The 21,238-nt window shown below is 39.2% G+C and overlaps 1 protein-coding gene across 2 annotated transcripts; it reads right to left on the bottom strand.

The window, feature by feature from the left end:
* Window positions 1-3,579: 3,579 nt before the first annotated feature.
* On the bottom strand, window positions 3,580-18,435 carry CCDC126 (coiled-coil domain containing 126). 2 transcript variants are annotated; one of them, XM_062622532.1, is made up of 4 exons: window positions 18,297-18,435; window positions 8,593-8,730; window positions 7,572-7,972; window positions 3,580-5,185 (listed from the first exon to the last, which is right to left on the bottom strand). In XM_062622532.1, the coding sequence occupies exons 3-4, from the start codon at window positions 7,807-7,809 to the stop codon at window positions 5,004-5,006; spliced, it is 420 nt and encodes a 139-aa protein (XP_062478516.1). In that variant the 5' UTR covers window positions 7,810-7,972; window positions 8,593-8,730; window positions 18,297-18,435; the 3' UTR covers window positions 3,580-5,003. The 2 variants fall into 2 exon arrangements, with proteins under 2 accessions (XP_062478516.1, XP_062478517.1); XM_062622533.1 differs by lacking the exon at window positions 18,297-18,435 and adding an exon at window positions 18,116-18,245.
* Between the last annotated feature and the right edge of the window lie 2,803 nt (window positions 18,436-21,238).

Genomic DNA, 21,238 nt, shown 5'->3' with positions numbered 1-21,238 from the left:
GCTTGTAAAACTGTTCATCAAGCAGCAAGTTAAAGATACTCTAATAGTATGCTACCTCTAGTTTTGCATGAAACCAGCATTATCGGGGATTGATACAGCAATATGTATGTCAGTGTCCATGATACATCTTACCCCAACATTTGTGGCCAGTTTTTCTGTGCTGTATAGCCTCTGACTTGTATTCTTCTTTCCCCAGCTACATCCATGACATCTGTGCTCGAGCAGTGCAGAGGGTGGAAGCTGAGCTTCATCCATTCTCCTAAGATGACAGCACTTTTCAGAATGGAAAAACTAGACTTCAGGTGTGCAGGCTAAAGAAAAAATGATAAGGAAGGGATAAGGAGAGGGTCTCAGCTGCCTTTTCTATCAACAGCAGTAGCAAGAAAACATCTGCATGTTCTACCTTGTTGCCTTCTTTATAGGGATATTCTGAGAGGTATGACAGCTCTGCAGTTGCAGGAGGTTATGTGAAGAACCCAAGGTCTTGCCAAAAAGAAGGCAGAGAACCCTACAACTCACCTCACATCTGAAATGCTTTTGGTTATGTTGCCAAATATTATTTTTTTTAAAAGAATATTTAAACTGTATTTGTGCATACAGTTCCTATGATGCACCTACGTATTTCCCATTTCAGATGATAGCACAAATCCCCCCAGAGTGACCTGCTTCAAGTTTTGTGAATTACAGAATCTCCTTAGGGTTGGTTGGTTCTTAGGCCGGGTTGGGGATAGTTGGTTTTGATTTTATTTCCTTTTTTTTTAGAGGGCAAGGGAACATACAACCTCCCTAATATAAAGGACTCCTGATTTGAGGGTTGCAGGAGGTATTTGTTTCAGTTTTGTTCTTGACATCTTACAGTAAATTGCGAGACTTGAATTTTCCCAGCTGTAATTTGCCTCATTGTGCTCATGAACGCTTACCAGCTATTTCACTAGGTAACAGTTAATGCTTCTGTGCCTGGGAATGGATGTTTAATGTAGGCAGCAAAAAAATGTTCAAGATCCACTCCCTAAAATTCTAATGAAGAAAAATGGCAAGAAAAGAGTGTACCAATTGCTATGTGAACAGCTAAAAGCACCACAGTTCTCAATACAGCTCTCGAGTTCCACAAACAAATAACCAGCAGGCAAACATCTCAGGGAAGATAGTCTTGATTCTTTAGCTTTTTTTTCATTGTTTTCCTCATCTAAGCCATTCTTGAGTCATACCAGATTAATCTTAATGTAATTAAGATATCCAAGCATTGTCTCACAATTGTGTGTGAAGAAGCACTGAGTAGTTCCACATTAAAGAACCTTTGGGATGAATGGATGGGCAGATATCTTAACAAGCTGCTCTTCCACTGCTGGATCACAGAAGTTTGCTGATATTTTCAATGAAATAATTTAGAACCCACAGAAATACAGCACAAGGTTGTAGAGGTTCTTGTCATCAGTGTGGTGAAACATCAGTAGCATTGGCATCCAGCAGTATGTCCAACATATTGCAGAGTTCTCTGTTCTTCCAAGTAACTGCCAAATACTTGTTTTCCATTAGCACAGCCATTTAAAGAAGCTGGCTAGATTGATCTAAATTCTAATTAAGAATATTTGATAATGCAGGCTGCATAATCTCTGATGTGTAGAAGTTGCCTAAGTGACCAAATGCCTCCTGTGCAAATACGTATTCTGAGCGTAATTGCTGCTGTTGCAGCCTTTCTTTGTGGGAATGCAGAAGAAGATTAAATTTGGGAACTTCTACAAGTTTGTTTAGAAAAATAATTGCATAAAATTTAACATTCCAGTTTATTAGGTTTTCTTAAAAACCTTTTTAATTCCTAAAAATATTCCGATTAACAGAATAAAATAAACATCTAAAACAGTCTTATTTAACTGGTGTGGTATTTTTTAAAGGTGATGTAGAGTGTCAATTGACACCTTTAACTGTTAATCCAGATAGGACCCTCCTTTCCTAATGATTTTGTCCTTTCATTATTTTGTGCTTTACAAAGCAATGCAGTCTGCTGTCTGTGGGGTTTGATTTAATATATTTGATAGTATGCTTTCCTCAAAAGCAAGAGCAAAATGGGAGAGGTTTTTTTCTCATAGCAGCTAAAAAAAAAAAAGATTTAGACTTTTGTAATGTTTTTCATGTGCAAAGGATTGTTACTTTCTTAATACTGGTGTTGACTGATGAAAAGCTGATGAAAACATGAGCTGGCCATGGTCATTTACAGCCCAGAAAGCCAACCGTATCCTGGGCTGCATCAAAAGAAGCATGACACTCGGGTCAAAAGGGGCGATTCTCCCCTCTACACTGCTCTGATGTCCCACCTGCAGTACTGCCTTCAGCTTTGGGGCCCACAACTCAAGAAGGATGTGCACATATTGGACCAAGACCAGAAGAGGCCACAAGGTGATCAGAGGGTTGGAGCACCTCTGCTATCAAGACAGGCTGAGAGAGTTTGGCCTGTTCAATCTGAAAACAGCCCCCAGAGACTTTAGAGCAGCTTCCAGTGCCTGAAGGGGGCCTACAGGAAAGCTGGAAAGGGATTTTTTACAAGGATGTGTGAGGATATGGCAAGGAGTAATGGTTCTAAACTGAAAGAGAGAAGATTTAGATGAGACATTAGGAAGAAATTTTTTCCTGCGAGGGTGCTGAGACACTGGCACAGGGTGCCCAGAGAAGCTGTGGCTGCCCCATCCCTGTCAGCGTTAAAGGATTTGAACGGGGCTTTGAGCAACCTGCTCTAGAGTGGAAGGTGACCCTGCCCATGGCAGGGGGTTGGAACTGCATGAGCTTTAAGGTCCCTTCCAACCTAAGCCTTTCTATGACTCAGTGAACCATATTCATTAATGGAATTTACAGGTAGTTCACAGTTCTCCCTATATATTTATCAAATACAAGCTAATTCCAATGAGTTATTGTACTGCTGAAACCTGAGAGAAGCAACTATTTGCTAATGGCACCATGAATTACTATGTACATAGCTACCCATAAGCTAGTACAGCAGCCTCCAAAACTCCTGAGTAGAACCTCTGTGTGCACAGAGGGACAAATACTCACCTTGCAACTTTTTGTTATGCTTGTTTAATAAACCTTAGTAACTTTAAGATTTCACATACCCTTACAAGAAAAGAAAAAGTCACACACAGAGAACTACTCATACTACTGTTTACAGTGCAAAGGAACACTATCCATCAAGGTTTTGGTTGGTACCAGTCAAGTACACAGGGAATGAAAAGCACAGATAAGATATAAAAACCTGTCTTCACATTGTCAGTAGAGACTTGCAGGTTCAGAAGAAGTTAAGCACCGGTCTTCACTTTTCAGAAGTGAATCTTTACCATTAAAAATTCTAAATTTTTAATTCATTTCTTCCCTCACCTCTAACCTAAGGGAAGTCCCAGAGTATTAGGATCTCAAGAACAAAAGAATTCACTGATCGAACAGGAATAATAAAGAATACCAGAGAGACTACTACTAAACTTGAGGGACGTAAGATTTTTCCAGTCCAGAAACACCTACACCACGTGTAACCAGAGTGACACAGCTTTGTCCAAAAAACAACAACAAAAAACAAAACAACCAAACAGGAGCTTTTACAAGTACAATTAAAAATTTATTTTTCTCTTTCTGCACTGAAGTGAGTACACGTTTACACACAATGTAACAGGGCAAAAAAATCACCTGGTTTCTAACTAAGGTTGTAAGTGTATCTTCCTTTTTAACAGTCCAGAGTGTCAGCAGGGAAATGAAGAAAAACCTAAACCAAAAACTTAACTTCAGATGGTATACCTGAAGCACCCCTTTTTTACCCACCCCCAAAAACCCCACTCAGAGCACACTTTTGGCAGAAATCCCTGAACATGCCCTCCCTCCCCAAAAAAACATTCAGTACGTATTAAAAAACAGGCTCAGTGGCACTTTCTCTTGAATATGACTTCAGTAACATTTTGAAGTACAGTGCATTTGCACTGTACTTCACTTCGCTGTAAGGCTAGCTTAGACATAAGGCAAACATCACCTTAGCTTTCAAGTGCTCCATGCTAAGATACCCTTAGTACATGAGGTGTACTAAGTATAGATGCCTTGTTTCCTTTCATTGCTTTTACTCCCAATGAAAAAAGCAATTTAGGGAGATGGTGTGCTATACTCATCATGAATTGCAAGGTACTAAAAGGTTCAAGAGAAACAGCAGTGAATAAAAATAAACGGTATTCACATATCCAAAACTTATTTCCATCACTTAAATAATTTTATCTGCAATTACAAAATACATACACTTAAATATCTTTGTAAGAAATTATCATCTAAGGTATCACAGATTACGATTTGCTTTTGATATTCTAACTGCCCTAACTCTGGCATAAAGATACACCTAGACAGTGTTACTACCTAGGGTGCTTTCCTATTATAATTAATTTTCTTAAATATACACTAAATTCTCTCTAGCTATTCTGACAAATAGTGCAAATAAAGACATTCTTTGGGTCACAATTTTTAAATATTACTGCCAATGCTATCCTCAATTTAATATTGTTTTAGTAAATGAGTAACAAAATATTGTAAGTATACACATTTTCTAACATCTGTTTAGCAATGTGTTTTCCTCAGTTACCTCAGCTTAATGCAGACCACAAAACATGAATAAGCTACAATACTGCTCACCTATCCAAAAGATATGTTCTATTTATACTTAAATAAATATATTTAGAAACCTACTTTTACGTTCCCCCTTGCTTTCCATATATTGTTATTATCCAATGGCATACTACATCAAACCGTGATATCAAAATATCTTTAAAGACAACAATCACTTTGGAAGTATTGCTCAAAGGCGATGACATAATGCTTTGAGAACCTATGCACGTAAGTTAGACCTATATAAAGCCAGCACATTGTATAATAGAATAGTTTATGCTTCTTTTAGAGTCAACTACTGCATTGCCCTAGCCAGAGATAAAATGCTTATCTTAAAGATTACCCATCATAGATGTAGTAACACAAAGTGGCCCTGTATGCTATCTAATGTTGCTTGCTGGTTTTGCACGTCTATTTGAAGTTACTGGCATCTGATTGCTAGTTCCATTAGTGGTATTTGTTGCTGAGCCGTTCACAACGATGTAATCAACTTTGTTTTCCAATTTCACAAGGCGTTGTAAGATGTCCTCCAGAAGAACAGCAATTGTTCTTTTAAGATCAGCTGAAGATAATGGAAAAAATAACCAAATTAGATCCTGTTATTTGCTCTGTGTGAAAAAGAACTGCTATTTCAACACACATCTTAAGACTTGCCATCCTTCCCACTTTTGGGAAAGAGTGCACATTAGTATACAAATATAGAATTAAAGAGCTGCTCGATTTTTCTCTTATTTTAGGCAAGGAAGATACCACCATAATAGTGAACTGTGAAGGAAGACAGAGTGCAAGAACAAAACCACTAGTTGGAACATTGGACTAGTGACTTTTCAAAGACAATATTTCAAAGTTAATTTGACAACAGCACTAGGATACTCAGCTATGACAACTTTTAGCCTTGGACAGCAACAGAATATATTTACTTTCCAACATAAAAATGGTAGTTTTAAATAATAGATCTGTACCACAGAAAAACAGCTACAAGAAAGTATCTTACCACTTTTTACACAAGCTATAAAGAAGGAAAATAAAAATATCCATATATTTAGACCTATATTGACTGAAAAATAAGAGGAAGGACAGTAAAAAAAAAAAAATCCCATGTTCTGGAACACAAAACCAGTAACAGACCTCTCAACAAAAGCCAATTATGCTGTTGTCAATGCTGTCTTCTCTAGATTTGGAAAAAATGAACAAACTTGCCAGCTTTTACAAGGCGTTAAGATCACCCCAAAACACACGCAGACACACTCTTTCCCTCTGATTTAGTTCATCGGTTCTTAAATAACCACAGAAATTGGGGAGTAAAAACACAGGTATAAAGAAAAAAGGTATTAACCCAGATAAAATTACTAGTTGTAAAATAAAAAAGTCTCAGATCAGTTTCTCCCTCTAAAACTAACTAGTTCTGGTTTAGCAATGTTATCTTAGGGGCTGGAAAGCGAGTTAAAATTTGAACCAGAGCAGAGTCTGCAGTCAGTGATACAGTAGGCCGTGTAGTCTGTAGTACCACAGTGAGGAAAGGAACTGCCTATTCAAGTTGCAAGTCTGATGTTCAGCATGTAGATCAAGAGTTGACTTTGTTATTTTTATTAAACTTCAGAGAAAATCTCAGAAGGCAAATCTCATTTGGAAATACACTGCAAGATTTATGCAGCAGTAGAAAGCTGCAGTACACAAGGGTTTTTAAAAGAAATTACACAGAAAAGCAATTACACGGTAAAGACAGGAAATCCTTGAAGACATAAAAAAGGGGGAGGGGGAAGGAAGAGAAAAGGGGCAAGAAAGGAAAAAGAAGTGTTTGACTGGCAAAAATGTTAACTTAATGAATGAAAGAATTTAAGCCCGGGACATTTTAATACTGCTGTCCTCATCTTCAGTTGCTTCCTGCTCATCTTGTCATCAGACTCGCCTCCTTGTTCCTGAGCAGCAGCCAAAAGCGTTCAGATCCACTTTTGCTCTTTATGCTCCTATCAGAGTGCCTTTTAAGGACATCCTACAACTGGTACAGCCCACTCTTTCAAGGATTCCTTAAAAAGGGGATCAAAGTACATTAACATAGATCTTTACATATATTCTTTTTAAAACATATTTCTTTTTAAACCTCATACTTCCCTTATTTTCACAGATACATGTCTTAAATTTGACAGAACACAGGTAGTTTCTTCAGACCTAATACCTAAGAGATTAACTAGAGCGCACTGCAGCCTTCCCTCGAAAGAAGCTATGAGGGACCAGAGAGTTCCAATTAAGACATTTTTATAGCTTTGCTGAGAAGATCTCAAAACTATAGTCCCAAAGCTATCTTTTCTGTATTTCAGAAGATGGTGAATAGTGGCCACATACTCATCAAGTTAACACATAAATCAGAGAGATATGATGCAGCAAGTATCAAAGCTATAGAGACAAGGGACCTTACCTCTAATGGCTACTTCTAAAGCAAGAAGAGATTCTCCTAAATTAATAATTGCCTTGCAGTCTCAAGACTGCAATCTTAACCAAAGTTGGTTTCTGCTGCTTTTTTACTACTTGAAGAGAATAAAATTACAGAAATAAAAGCAGAAAGTTAGCAGTGAGGCATAAAAAGAATCTGGAATGTTGAAGTGACTTAATCTAAAACTGTCCCCTTAGCAAGCATATGCTTACTCCTCAGTAGCTTAAGATTCAGAAAAAGCACAGTGCTTCTGTTAATCTTGTACATAATAGTAGCCATATACCTGGAGATATCTAAAACATTCCTGGAAAACAGAAATCTCATGTCTCGAGCTTGATTTTGTATCACATCTTAATCTTCACCTTCAGTGAATAAACTAAAATCAACTTTGTTAATACAGAGAGCTTTTCTTCTTACATAGCAGTACATATTACTTTTAAAAAGTAGAAAAGTATAACTTTACAGTTTGCAGGGAAAAGGGGTATTTGAATAACTAATGTTTGTTTCTTTCTCTTACCATATCCAGCCATAGAGGCTCCACCACCACCATTCATTAAGTTTTTATTTTCTTCTGCCAGTGCTTTGACATATCTTTTGCTTAGATCTAATATCTGTCCACGCAACTCAGCACTGCTTTGGCGTCTTGGATACTGAAAAGTGTAGCGTAGCAACATCAAACCCCAGATGATGCCAAAAACTAGTAAAAACATGCTCAGTTTCTGGGACATATTTTTCCTTGAAAATGCTAGAAACATTTCTGATGAAGGTCACAGGCGTGTCTTAATTTCAAGATAAAACTGAACCTGGCTCTGTCAAATTATATTACATTATAAACAAAAATAAGATTCTATGAAGTGAAAAATCTTCTGGGTTGATCATCTTGAATACGTCTTCTCATGTTGTAGTTGGTCTGGACTCCTGAAATTTGTAAAAGATCACCTGGTTATTCAAAACTGCTACAGCTGGGGAGATCAAGGACAAATACCAGTTTCCAGTATTATCACAGTCTAGCAAACAGGTGTGGATTTGTATCGGCTTAGAGATAGTCATCTTCCCATCTCACGTGTTATTTACAAGTTTTCCTCTCATTTTACCAAATTTTATTCTCCAAACCCCAAACTTTTATGCTTCTACGAATCACCTGAAGTACTTTAAATACCATAATTTGAACTGACATTAAACCCATTTCACACAAAATGCAATATCTAGAAGAGACTTGTAAGGGACTTACACAGAACATTTTGATAAATGTTATATCATTTGTATACACACATACAAAAAAGATCTTGTGAAATTCTTCACTTGATCCTTATTTCTCACTTAGAAGCATAGGACAAGTATAAACAGATAAAATGCAGAACAGAGTTTCTTGTTTTATTAGTTAGTTCAAAATTGGGCATCATCCTTTTCTGGTTTTGTACAGCATTGATATTCTTTCAGATTTTGTATCTTGCTAATAAATAAAGAAATAAAACCAAAATTCACTGACACATTGCACCTATTTTTAGCACTTTACTACGACTTTAAAAATGTCTTACCATAGCAGCCAATTATGATCCCTTAATGGATTAAGGCTTCAGGAGAAAAATAGATGGTAGAAAAGCTTCAGCACTTAAACAGCAAATGTCCAGACAGTCTGAAGCAATATGAGCCAGACATCTTCAGGGAGCTCCGCACTGGGGAAGGACAAAAAAATACAAATTAAATAAAGTGCAGGACTAAACAGACCTTTGTTTTCATGTGGAGTGGCTGAAGTTTAGGGCTTCAAACCACACGCTTTTAAACCAGAAATTTTTAACTTAACTTGAAGGGAAGAAAATAGAATCTATTTCCGTATTATTATAAATGCATACATTTAAATGCCCAATATCCGATTTCAACATACTTAAAAAATGGCAAGAATCTCACAAAAATGTGTCCCTCTTCTCATGTTACCAGGCAGTGACGGCAGATGTTCCAGATTCATCATAAATGATATGTATGTACATATATACTTATATACATTCTCTTACTCATTTTTCTCCCCCAAACAACTCTGATCTTTTCCATCTCTTTACATGTGCCTATCTCGTATTTCTCAGTTTCAGCCAACTCTGAAACTTCTCCAATTATTTAATATTTTTGAGAGGGAATTTCTATTATTTCATGTAATCTGGATAAAACTACTTATTTTACATAATAGTTACATTCCCCTGTTATTCCCCATTCTTCCCCATATATTGCCTGACATAAGTGCTTTTCAGACTGAAATCACACATTTAAGTATTCCCCACCACACTTTCTATATTGGTACTTCAGTGTCTGGTTTTATTGGACTACTGAGACAGAATTTTTAATCCTGCTAAGCACTCATTTAAACCTAACTCTTCCTCCACGGCATTTTTCATTGCCTCTGCTGACCAGTACAACTGGCCTTATGCCAGCACACCAGAGTTTGCTGCAAACACAAGTGTCATTCCAGCAGGGTTCCAAGTTGTGCTTGTCACCCTTCACCTTCACTCCTCAGATAATGCTCTCAATAGGCAGGCCAAAATGGCTGATTCAAGTAGCAGATTTTCAAAGTGCTCTAAAATCAACATGCGTATCTAAACTATTCTGAAAGTTATCAGCCCAAGGCAGGGGCAATATTAGGACTTGGATGCCAAAGCTGCTGTAAAGTAACAACTTATGGTGTGTAAAATGCCCTATAGTAACTGCCAATACATAAAATCTTACTGTTGCCAGTGCAAGTGGCAATCACAAGTCATTTAATGAGGAATAGCTTACTTCACCTTAACGGTGAGATACGACCGCACACACAGACAGCCAACATGCAATCTGAAATCCCACTGTAAATTCAGTGTGGTGTACTTTGGTCAAAAACTGTGCTTATACCCCCAAAAATTACTTAAGACATAAATTTGTCTTAAGCACATAAGAGAGAAAACAATAAAAGCTTATCTTCTACAGTATCAGCATGATTATTTGGAATTGTGTGGTTAAAGATTTCCTGAAACAGATCCTCTCTAAACATGAGCTAACCAAAACTTCTTTTCCCTAGCTCTTTGCCAAATCCATGGCTCTGCACTCAGACTTTAAAGCGTAAACTGTACCTACATCATTATGCACCCTACACAATTCCCGAATAGTATGAAATACGATGGAACACATTCACATATAAGGTCCAGGAGTAGGATATTCACATCATGGTTCAGAAGACCAAATAGTATCTCTCAAGGAGAGACCACAAGTTTCAACCCTATTCCCAAAAGCCTACATTCTGCATTATTTAAAAATAATAATAAAAAAATATGTCTGACGATAACAGATACCTTTCGCAGAATTTAAATTAAGTTCAGCTCTCCACAGATCTCCAGCCATATCTCCTTCTAAAGCATTTCGACAATCTCACTACAGAGCTTTGGAATGGAAGTAACTCAGCATCACACTGTAAGTAAGAGCACAAGCCAGGACAAGAAGCCGAGCCAAAAGGAACAGACTGCATAAACTCCAGCCAAGGAGCAGCAGGAATTGCAGACTGGGTCTCTGCCACGTATATTTGATTCACAGTGCACATGCTGACTACTGAAACTAACGGAAATCAAGGATTTAACCTGCTGAGCAAATGGCATAACACCCAAATACTGACACAGGGCAAAGGAACTGGGAGTAAGGTGTACCAAAATGAAGGGAACTATTTGTACTTGTCACTTTTCCTATACATTTTTAGAGGCCATTCCCCCTAACCGAATTTTAGTGTAATTTTAAAGTTCTGCAGATTGGGCACTGAAGCATGCCCTTCTGGTGACCCGTAACACACTTCCTGCAAGAGCCTTCCAAGATTACACAGTGTGGAGCAGCAATAAAAATAAAAGCAAGCTTATACCCATGTGTTCTGCAAGAAGGAAAACAGGATATCAGAGTAGCAGGTGTACATATTAGGAATAAAATAGCACAATAATTAAGATGGATAGATTGGAATATTCTTTTGCCTATTGTTGCCCTGAAGGGTCAGTGCTTCTCTACATGAACATTATAGTTTAAACAAAACTTGTCCTCAGAATGGACCTTTGATTTTAGTATTTCAGAGGTAATAACCCGTGAGATAAGAGCATACATGTGAGAAGGGAACCGTAAGTCTTGTGATCTTTCCACTCCCTTATTATTCGTATTCCTCCTTACCCACCACTCCCTAAGCAAGGAAAAAGGAAGCTGAGACTTCCTTCTTCACACCAATTTATCCTAGGTGGGAACCCAACCTCATCACTCTCTGCAGAGACCAACAGGAAAAAAGGGCACAACAGAGCTACACCTTGTTGGAATTCCTACCATCTATAATCGTAAAGACTGAGACAAAAGGAAGTCGCCCATGAAGATGAAGGAGTATAGCCATGACAGAATTTGAAAATCTGAGGAGAGAAAGGAAAAAACAAGAACAAAACCAAACCAGACTGAAAACAACAAACAAAAAGCAGCCAACTAAAACAAACAGAACAAACACATACCAAATGAAACTGCTGACCTGACTATGCAGGCAAAAGGTCAATCCAAAAATCCATGAACAGGAGAATATCTTCCAGATAATCCTTTCAGTAGGCAGCCTGAAGTGACTGACTCAAGTGGCAATTTCTCAAAGTTCTTTAAAATCAACGTGCATATGTATTATTCTGAAAATTTACAATTTGAAACTATAAACAATTCCTGAACAAAGTATCTGAGACTAGGTCTGCCTTTCACAGACATGAAGTTTGGTTTTCTTCACTGCTGCCACTGCTGGTTGTCTAAAAAAATGTATTGCCAGACTGCCAATGTGGATTTAACATTGTCCAGCAGTACCACAACAAACACTGACGTACAGCTGGCAATGAAACCAATGAACTAAGGCACTCAGCAACTCCAAAACAAAATCTTGTCTCTATCCTCAGAGCTTCATTCCAACATCAGTCATGTATAAATTATATTACTGAGTGCATGAAACATAAAGAACAAGGGCCAAAGAAAAAGCAACAGAAAATCCATTCTATGTTCTGTAATAAAGCAAAGTTCTAGTATCTCTGATGCTACTTAACTGAACAGCAGCATCAGACTTCAGTCTGAGCTGACTCTTCACCATGGAAACCAGCCCATACTTAACAAAACATCATACTTGAAATTTGTTGGAGTTTTCCTCAGATTCTGCTTTACTTATTCCCAGCAAAACCCAGAGATTATATTCAAGTACAACATAAAAAATGCAAGTCTGTAAGGCAAAGGAATGCCTCGTATGTCCTCTGAAACACCTCAGGGTATCATGAAAACCAGGCATACCCAAAGCCTTAAAAGGTTACAACGCACCGCACAGTGCCATCAGTTCTGCTAGTCAGCTTATAAAAGACCAGTACATGTTTATCATCGTTTTTCTACGCCTATATGAGACATTTCTATTAAATTCATTGCAGGAAACACCTCTCAGTAAAGCAAGATTGCTGTATTAATATACAATTAATATATTATTGTATATTGTATACATATATATATTATTGTATATATATACATATACATATATATACACATATACATATATATTGTATATATATATTATTGTATATTGTATATTATATTATATATTATATTATATTATAATATTATAGTTATAATTATATAATAAATAATAAATATATTTATAATTATATATTTTATATAATTTATATTTTATAATTTATAATTTATATATTATATATAAATTTATATTTATAATTATAAATAAATAATAAATATAATAATATTATAATTATAATTAATTATAATAATATTATATATGGCCCAATGATACCTCACTGCAATAGTCAACCAAGGTTTCAGAAAAAGAAAATTCACATGGAATTACAGATACCAGGAAATAGTCTCACTGTTCAAACAACTCTATTCTATTAGTTTCCTTTTTTGCATCTATTTAGGGTGAGGCCCTCCCCCAGCCCATTTACCTCTGTGACCTCCAAAGTCTTTTATTGTCCAACATAAAACTTTGAGCATCATAGTCATTCAGCTGCCAGACACTGTGCTGACCATTCTGAGTGCAGACAGGCTAGTTCTGTGTTATTTGGAAATCTGTCAGTGCAGCTGCTGTGCAGCAATGAAAATGGGAATTCTGAAGAATGACTGATGCACACACAAAAAAGCACAGAACACAGTCACTAACCAATTAATCTTAGAAGACAGGGGCAATGAAATAAGCATGCAGAAGCTCAGGAGCTACATGCTGAGACTTTTTGGAATGCCAAAAATGATGTTTGCAGTCTTAGATGGCTATTGGTTTGGCAGTAGGAGAAAAATCTGCATGAGGTGCAGCTGACAAAGAAGTTAAGTATGTCCTGTTTGGGAAAACCACAAGTCCTGGCAACACACAGAAACTTCAGTTCTCCACTCCTATAACACATAACACAAACTCCCTCTAACAAATCATCTTACCCACATAATGCATTATTTAAAACTGGAGCCCAAGGAAGAATCACCTTCCTCATAGTTTTAAGAGCACATGAGTTCTTAAAAAGATGACATTTTCCTGTACTGGCACATCCATACTGGTGACTTTTGCAGACCAACACTGCCTTTTGGTTCCCAGGTTCATTAATCAGGTTCAGACAACTGCACAGCACCATAAAAGTGCAGAATATTCGACTTGGAAGCAAACAATTAACAGAAACACGTGACCCCAAAGAAGTAAGACCATGTTTGAGCTGTCTTTTGATGACATCAGCTCTCAGCATGTGAAGTATTTCTGTTATTGTTACTGTAAAACTTGGTCAACAGAATAATGTCACCAGCAGGGAGGGAAAGAGAAGGATACCCTACTCACAAAACCTCAGCAATGCCTGACACACCAAAGCCCATCAAAATGTTGTACCTATGTGCTGATGAGACTCGAGGGTCTTTGGAGACTGCATCATCGATTGGGTGATAGAAGACAGAATTTATATTAATAGCTGCTAGGCTCAAGTAAAAAAATAACAGCACTATACAACACACTGCCATCTTTGGAATAGGTAACAAGGCATATTTCTGGGAATAAAAAAAGGCTGTCTTATCAAAATGACAGCTGCAGGACTGCAGGTTTTAACAGTTCTGTACCACTTTTTTGGAATGCACTGACAAAGGAGTCTGCCTAGTGCTTGGTGTCTTTTCCACGACATCTATCTTTATACCTTCTCCCACAGCATATGTTCCTTCACTCCCTGACTGCATGCCCCAGACTTGAATCACCAGGAAATGCTGAAAGAAAAAAAAACAAACCCTTGCCTTATTGCTACCCGTATTTCGAGGAATAATTTTAATAGATATTCCAAGTGACATCATAGAAAGACAAGAGGTTTAAGGGAATAGCAAAAAAGGGGTAACTACCAAGAAAACCTTTTCTTTTAGTGCTGCAACAAAGAGAGAGGAAAACCTCCTTGTGTGCTACCACCAGTTCCCTCACCAGTCTCTCAATGAGGTGCTGATGAGCTGCTGGGACAACCTCAAACATATCTTAAATCAGGAAGTTTTACCTCCTACGGGCTTCTAAGAACAGCACACAACCAATTTGTTTTGTAGCTGGACTTTGAGTTGAAAGGAAAACCATACTGCTTGAGACTTGAAAACCCACACATCAAGTTCACAGTGGCTCTGGTATAAAATTATCTGAGTGCCCACACACTAAATTACCTTTTGTGCTGACTTGTTTCTAATTTGAAGGCATGTACTCCTATTTCCATTGGTTTTATTTTACACTTTGTGCCAACAACTGGTTTGGGTTTTTTTTGCATGTCTAAGGAGTCTGCTCAAGTACTTTTTGGTACCTTAAAGTATCCTAGCTTTTTTTCCAGCACCTCTCCCCTTTATTTTGCTTACTACTCTCAGCGAATGCTTTTAAATCAAATCAACTATTCAAGAACAGAAATTCTTTGTTCCTTGCCTGTGGGCAGTCAGCCAAGATTCAAGATTTTGAGAGGGGAAGTGACTTGGCAGGGGTTGTGAAGAAAATTAAAGAAAGCAGATATCAATGGGGACAGTATGTTATACTTGCTGAAGTCCCCCTCCTCCCACTGGATCCATCTGGGCCTCAAAATGTTTCTACATCTCTGTGTCAGCTTCTTTAAAAAAATAAATAAATAGAAATCTCAGCTTCATTCCATCTGGGACACTTCATTACTTCTTTACACTTTATCGCTGCTGTTCCAGGTCACAGCAGTAGAACCCTTGCTCAGATGAGCCACATGACAGAGCATGTGGTACCTTCTTAAGTTCCTATTTCCCAATAAGACTGCCACAATTTTTTTCACAGCAGCTGAACATTAGGCTATGACAAGTACTCCCTTTCAAAGCCTTAAATAGTACCTCTACTCCCTGAAATTTCACAGCTGTATTTGCATCACTCTTTCCAAAGCCCCTGCCACTCCAAAACTTCCTTCTGAGAGGATCATGGCTTGACTTTGCAAAGATTTTGGAATTCTGAGATGATAATGTTCAGCTAACTAGTTAGACAGCCATATCTGCAATTATGAATGTAAGCTACTGAGAAGAGAGAGATTTTCACTGAACATTTTAAAGAGAATTAAGAGGAAGGGGGGTGTCATTAAAGTGAACTGAAAGGGGAGGGGGGAGTCAACTAACAAAGTGACAGCTGCACTGGTGGAGACTTTGCCACTGCAGAACTTGTCATACATGTACACATGGTGCAACATCTACACAAACACAATTCTCATAGAATAGTAACAAAAAAAAAAAAAAAAAGGGAGAGAGGAAGAATTTAACCTGTCTTTTTTATTTCAAGAAACCTGCAGAATTCAGCTGAGTATGGATGTATGCAAGGTTTGTTTCAGTGGTGAAACTACAATACAGACCTGGCCTCAGAGTCACGCTCCTTCCCAGGAGCCTGATCCATTTGAAGATTTTAGTAGACCAACACTGGAGGAGTTCTTTTACTGTACATCTTTTATTATTTCTGTATTGACTTGCCAGTTTATCTTAGCATAGTGAGGCCACAGTTGTGTGCACTGCAAAATATTTCATTGTTAAAATTAAGTAAAAGGTACCCAGAATTTTAATTGGACTATTTATAGAATGGTAGCCTCTTACTTCTTCAATATTATGGAAGAGACCAGTTTCAGTGAAATAAGTTTTAAGTCCTCCTTTCTTGGTTCTGTTTCCCACAAGCAAAGTAGCCATTTAGTTCTGAGCGACCCAAAATTAATCCTTTAAATTACATAGGAAAATGGCTATATAAATTCTTCATAAAGTTGACAATCACAATTTAGGATACCATTAATAATGCTTATATGAGGAAACCAGCTCATGTAATGGTACAAGTTTTCAATCACAGGTGAAAAAGCTTGTCAAATAAAAAATACCATATAAAGTACATTTTAGCAGTAAACTTGTACTAGCACAAAACGCATTCATTTGAATGACTGAGCTCCACAGATTTTTGACAGCTACTGAAAACAATTTAATGGCTATTTCTGACACTTAGTAGTCTTCAGATATACTGACTACATGGCTGACAATTCAAGCTGACAGCATGCATTTATCCTACTTACAGCGTGGGCAAGATGCAAGAACTAGTGCTCTTAACTGCTCTTGGAAAACGTGCAAGTGATCACGAACTCCAGGAGAAACATCTTACTTTTAGCAGTTAAATGACATCCAATCCCCAAGCTAAATTACAAGCTTGTGAAGCTAGTACCAGTGCCTCTTTCAAGAAGCTAAAAGCCAAAAGAAGTCTCTAAAAGCAGAGACTACAAAAGCTTAAAAAAAAAAAAAAAGTAGCTTTATTTCCAGCTGTAAAAGCTTTAGGAAAAAGGCCTATTTACTAGACCAAAGGATTTCCAGCCTAATTGCTTAATCCTCTGGAGTGCTCAAGTACCTGAAATGAATTATTAAACAATTATATATTGTAACACATAAAATGACAAAAAGAGGCCAGAATAATTTAGTCTTTATGCACATGGGTACCTCCAGCAGTCAAAACGGAAACAAAGGTAGCAATAAATTTCCACATTTGACCTAAAATTGAAATCGCTCCACTTGTGACACTTGAACTTAGAATACATCATCATCATTTTCATACTGTCTCCTTTCTTTGACATTCTCACAAGAGCAAAACAGTAATTCAAGCCATTTGCTCCAAAATAAACACTACAGTTAGAACGAATCACATGCTTAGCTATTATGCTCAGCACATTCGTATTCTGCAGGTCCTGTTAAAATAAAGCCACAATTCCTACAAAACTCACCTTTCACAGTGAAAAAGTGAAAAAGTGAAAAAAACCCTCTCCCAATTCACTGAGTGGGCAAAACAACAAAACCCCAACACAACAACAAAGCCCTAGTTGTTAACCTGATGTAAAGTGCACTAAGGAAACTCCATATCATGTCATAGGACAGAACAAAAAATTCTCCCTGCTTTGTTTTGTGGCATACAGACACAAAAATTACACCCATTTTAGCAGGCAGCATTTTTTAGATGCCAAAACACATCAAAGAGAATTCATAGGATCTACCATGTTAGATTAGGAAATTAGAGATAAGAAAGTTTATTAATAATGAATTATTAATGAAGCTGCAGAAGGCAGACTGAATAACACATTATCAATATTTACAGAAATAAACTTAATGAAAAATTAAAAACATGGTTAAAATATCAGATATTATAGTTTTATTATATTGTAAAAAGAAAACATTATTCCACACTCATGCTGTCACGAAGCTGCATATATTGTACTCTCCTAAAATTAGATATTTCACCCGTTATTTTTTTATGCAGACTTCTTAGTGCCAAATTACTTAACCTAACGTGACTAAGGATCCTACCTTTGCTTGAATAGGAATTAGAAAAGAATTTTCTTCTTAGTGCCATCACATCACTGTAAACACGCTTTTGAAAGTTATGCCCTGACAGTACAAGCCAGACATCAATCCTGCAGAGTCACTGCAGTCACAGTTTATGACAGATGAGGAAGGAAACCACAAAACCCTTATTTCCTTCACTGCTTCCTCAGCACCCAAGGACACTGCACCACAGCCCTGGCTCACGGCCGTCCGGCGGAACGCACCACCCCCGCGCACCTGTGAGAGGGGAACACAGCCACCGATAGCCCGAGGCGGGGGGAGCCCGAGCTGCCCTGCCGGCAGCACGACCCGCAGCGGAACGACGAAGGGAGGAAAGGTGGGAAGAGGGAAAGCTGACGGCTGCACAAACGCCAACGGGGGAAGCAGAAGCACGGCCAAAGCCGGGAGGTACACAAACCTGTGCCGAAGCAGGGGACGAGCCCGAGGAGGAGAGCAAAGTGGGGCGCTCAGGAGAGGTGAAAACCTGGGCTTACCCAGCAGCTGCTGCCAGGTTGTGGCCGCTCTGCTCCCCACCCAGGCCAGCGGGAGCTACCCCGGCTCCCCACACGGACTGATGGGCCTCCACCACCCTCATGCCACCCGACTCAGCTGAAGGCCCTTCCTTCCTCAGGCAGGGGCACAGCTCTCTCGCACCCCATCCTATCAGCCGCTCAGCACGGCACCTCAGGAAGAACAGGACCGCCCCTGCGCGAGCACCCCCCAGAAACACCCTCACACTACCTCAACTCCACGGCCGGACCGCAGGCGCCCTGGCTCGGCTCCGCTCCGCCCGCCCGCCCCGCGACGCACCACCTCGGGCCCCGCCCAACCCGGTCAAGGGGTTGCCGCACTCTGTGGGGCGCATGCGCGGTCCGGTGCCTGCCCCTTCCCCACCGCTGGGGAGGAAGCGTGCGGGGTGCCGGTGCCGGTGGTGGGTCGGGGTGAGGTGAGGCGGTTGTGCAGTTTGGCGCAGGGCTTTCGTCTGCAGCAGAGAGGCCGGGAGAGCCGCAGCCCGCTGTGCGGGGACCGGGAGGGCGATACATAACTGTAGGGCTAGTGAATGCTTCCTGGAAGCATTCGTCCCCTGGGCAGCGGGAAAGCTGTCCACTCCCTTTTGATGCTCGTGAGTAGTTTGCTTGCGGGAGTTTAAGCCAGGGAAGGCGTCGCTTTCTGCCCTCTAACGGCGTAAGTGAACGTTGCCATTGGCCTCAGAAACAGCTCTGTCCCTCCTCAGGTCCGGTGCAGGGACAGTTTGCTCTCATCATATTCTGGTTCTTGTAGCCCGCAGCTGCACAAGCTGGGCTGTTGGCGGCTGGGGCAGTATGTGAGCTCCCACCGCGATAGTCATGTAAATAATACCCATTGTGGGTGTAGGACTGTGCTTGCAATTTACCTCAAGCTCTTCCTGCAAGGTGGGATTTAAAGGAGGCTTAATCAGTTTAAAGATATCGGTTAACTAGGGTGACTATAAGGGCATGTCCAACAGGTGCCAGTGTTATGGACTATGTTGTTCACTCTAGCTCAACCCCTTCAGCGGGGGTTGTCTCCATCTAGACAAGCTAAGGTACCTGTTACTGGTCAGGTGCTGCAGGTGGGTGTAAGGGGAAGGTTGTGCTTGCAACACGGCACCCTCTGTAACATAAACAGTTACAGCAAGTGTTGTCGTGGCAACCACCGCCTCAGCTTCCCATCAGTATCTCCACACCTGCAATTGTACTGCAGCTTTCCCTGTTTCCCTCCTTTCCAGCGTGCATCAGAGCCTGCCTGGCTGCTCTCTGGTCATCAACCTTTCTTTTTGGCATGGATTAGATGCAGGAAAAATCAGTATTTAAATCCATTGCTCTAATAGAAAAAAAGATATTGATACATTGGTGGGGTTAGTGGCCTAGACCTAAGGTAGATAGACAAAACTATTGGCAGGTGTTATTATGTCAGCTGATGAGTCAGTTGCATATAAAACTTTTCTAATGTCAACTACCTCACAGTACCTTATTTCAGAGTTTCGTGAAACATATTTTGGAAAATTTGGTGTTTGGTCATTTGGTTTTTTTTCTTGTTTATCTGGAAAATATTGGTATTCACCTAAGAGTCAATTTAAATTTGATAAAATTAGGCAAGTGTAGAAATGGATAGAAGAATATTCAGAAGAAGCTGCATTAAGGGAATTATATATTTATTTGATTATGTAATCCATCCCATGGGCAAAAGTCTGTTGCTAAGTTATACAATGTTGAATGACAGGCAAAAAAACAAACAAACAACCCAACCTGAAATACTTGGTGAGTAAGCTTTTGAGTGAACAGATTGACTGTATGTTGTGCACCACCAATAAAATTGTTGCTAGAAGTATTTTCAAAAGTGGAATCACCTCATCAGTTTCTGTGGGTATTTCCTCATGAAGATTTCCTCTTGACAAGATCAAAACCAGGTAGTCTGAATTGGACTTCACAGAACAAATGCACTGCAGCTATTTACTGCCATTTATTACTGTACTATTTTCTCAGCGATTAATCCTTTATTTTCACAGACGTGCAGTGAGCAGCTGTAATGTCTTTGCAAATGTAATTTACATTCTGTTTAGAGCTTACTGGGGAGAGAAAGGGAAATCTGTCAGTGGTGTAATAACAGGAAGATTTGTTTGTGGAGGTCACAAAATTGTATTAAGAAATCTGTCTCCTTTATAAATGTATCCTCTGTTGACAGGAACTCTCAGCTCTTAATAACATACCTAATTCCTGTTGCCTGAAGGCCTCATGTATTTGGTCATCTTCCATGAACATGCATTTCACAATATTACGTGACAGGTTTTCCCCTTATCCAAGATGTGTGGTAAAAACTATATCACAAAATTATATCCAACACCCTGTTTCTCCTCAGTGACATATGAATATCATACCTTAACAGTGGTTCCATGTTCCTCATATCTGTGCACAAGAATCAGAATGATTTCCCAAGAGACAGATAAAATCCCAGGATTTCAGGGGTAAAAATTTGCTATACTGCAGTGTTCTGTATTAGCTTTTTAAATCCAAAACCGCAAATACAGGTTGATGCTGTGATGTTATCTTTGTTCCTTTCCCATGTCATTCCGTACCTGTAGACTGTCCTTCCCTATTAATTTGCACATCTATTGCTCTGTCCTTTCCAACCCATTTGGCCTCGGTGCTGAGCCTCTGCTGCCTGCAAGATAAGGGCTGCTGTAGGTACTGGCTTGTGCTGGAGGAAGAAGTGCCAAAACCGCGTAGGCCACAAAGGAGGATCTTCTCTGTTCGGCCACAACTCAGCCCTTGACTTGTGGCCAAGCAGAGAAGCCTTTCGGTAAAATCCCTCTTGAAAGGCAACTCTCCTGATTGAACGCGG

The sequence above is a fragment of the Pezoporus occidentalis genome, unplaced genomic scaffold (genome assembly GCF_034315485.1).
Source record: "Pezoporus occidentalis ecotype Australia unplaced genomic scaffold, CSIRO_AGI_Poc_V1 ctg243, whole genome shotgun sequence".
NCBI lineage: Eukaryota > Metazoa > Chordata > Aves > Psittaciformes > Psittacidae > Pezoporus > Pezoporus occidentalis.
This window is presented reverse-complemented; position numbering and strand designations above follow the sequence as displayed.

What these genes read in the sequence shown, in the direction of transcription:
- CCDC126 (XM_062622532.1), bottom strand. Translation starts at nt 7,809, where the DNA reads ATGTTTCTAGCATTTTCAAGGAAAAATATGTCCCAGAAACTGAGCATG. An exon ending in AGCCTCTATGGCTGGATATG is followed by an intron (nt 5,186 to 7,571) that starts GTAAGAGAAAGA and finishes CATTATCTTCAG; the next exon opens with CTGATCTTAAAAGAACAATT.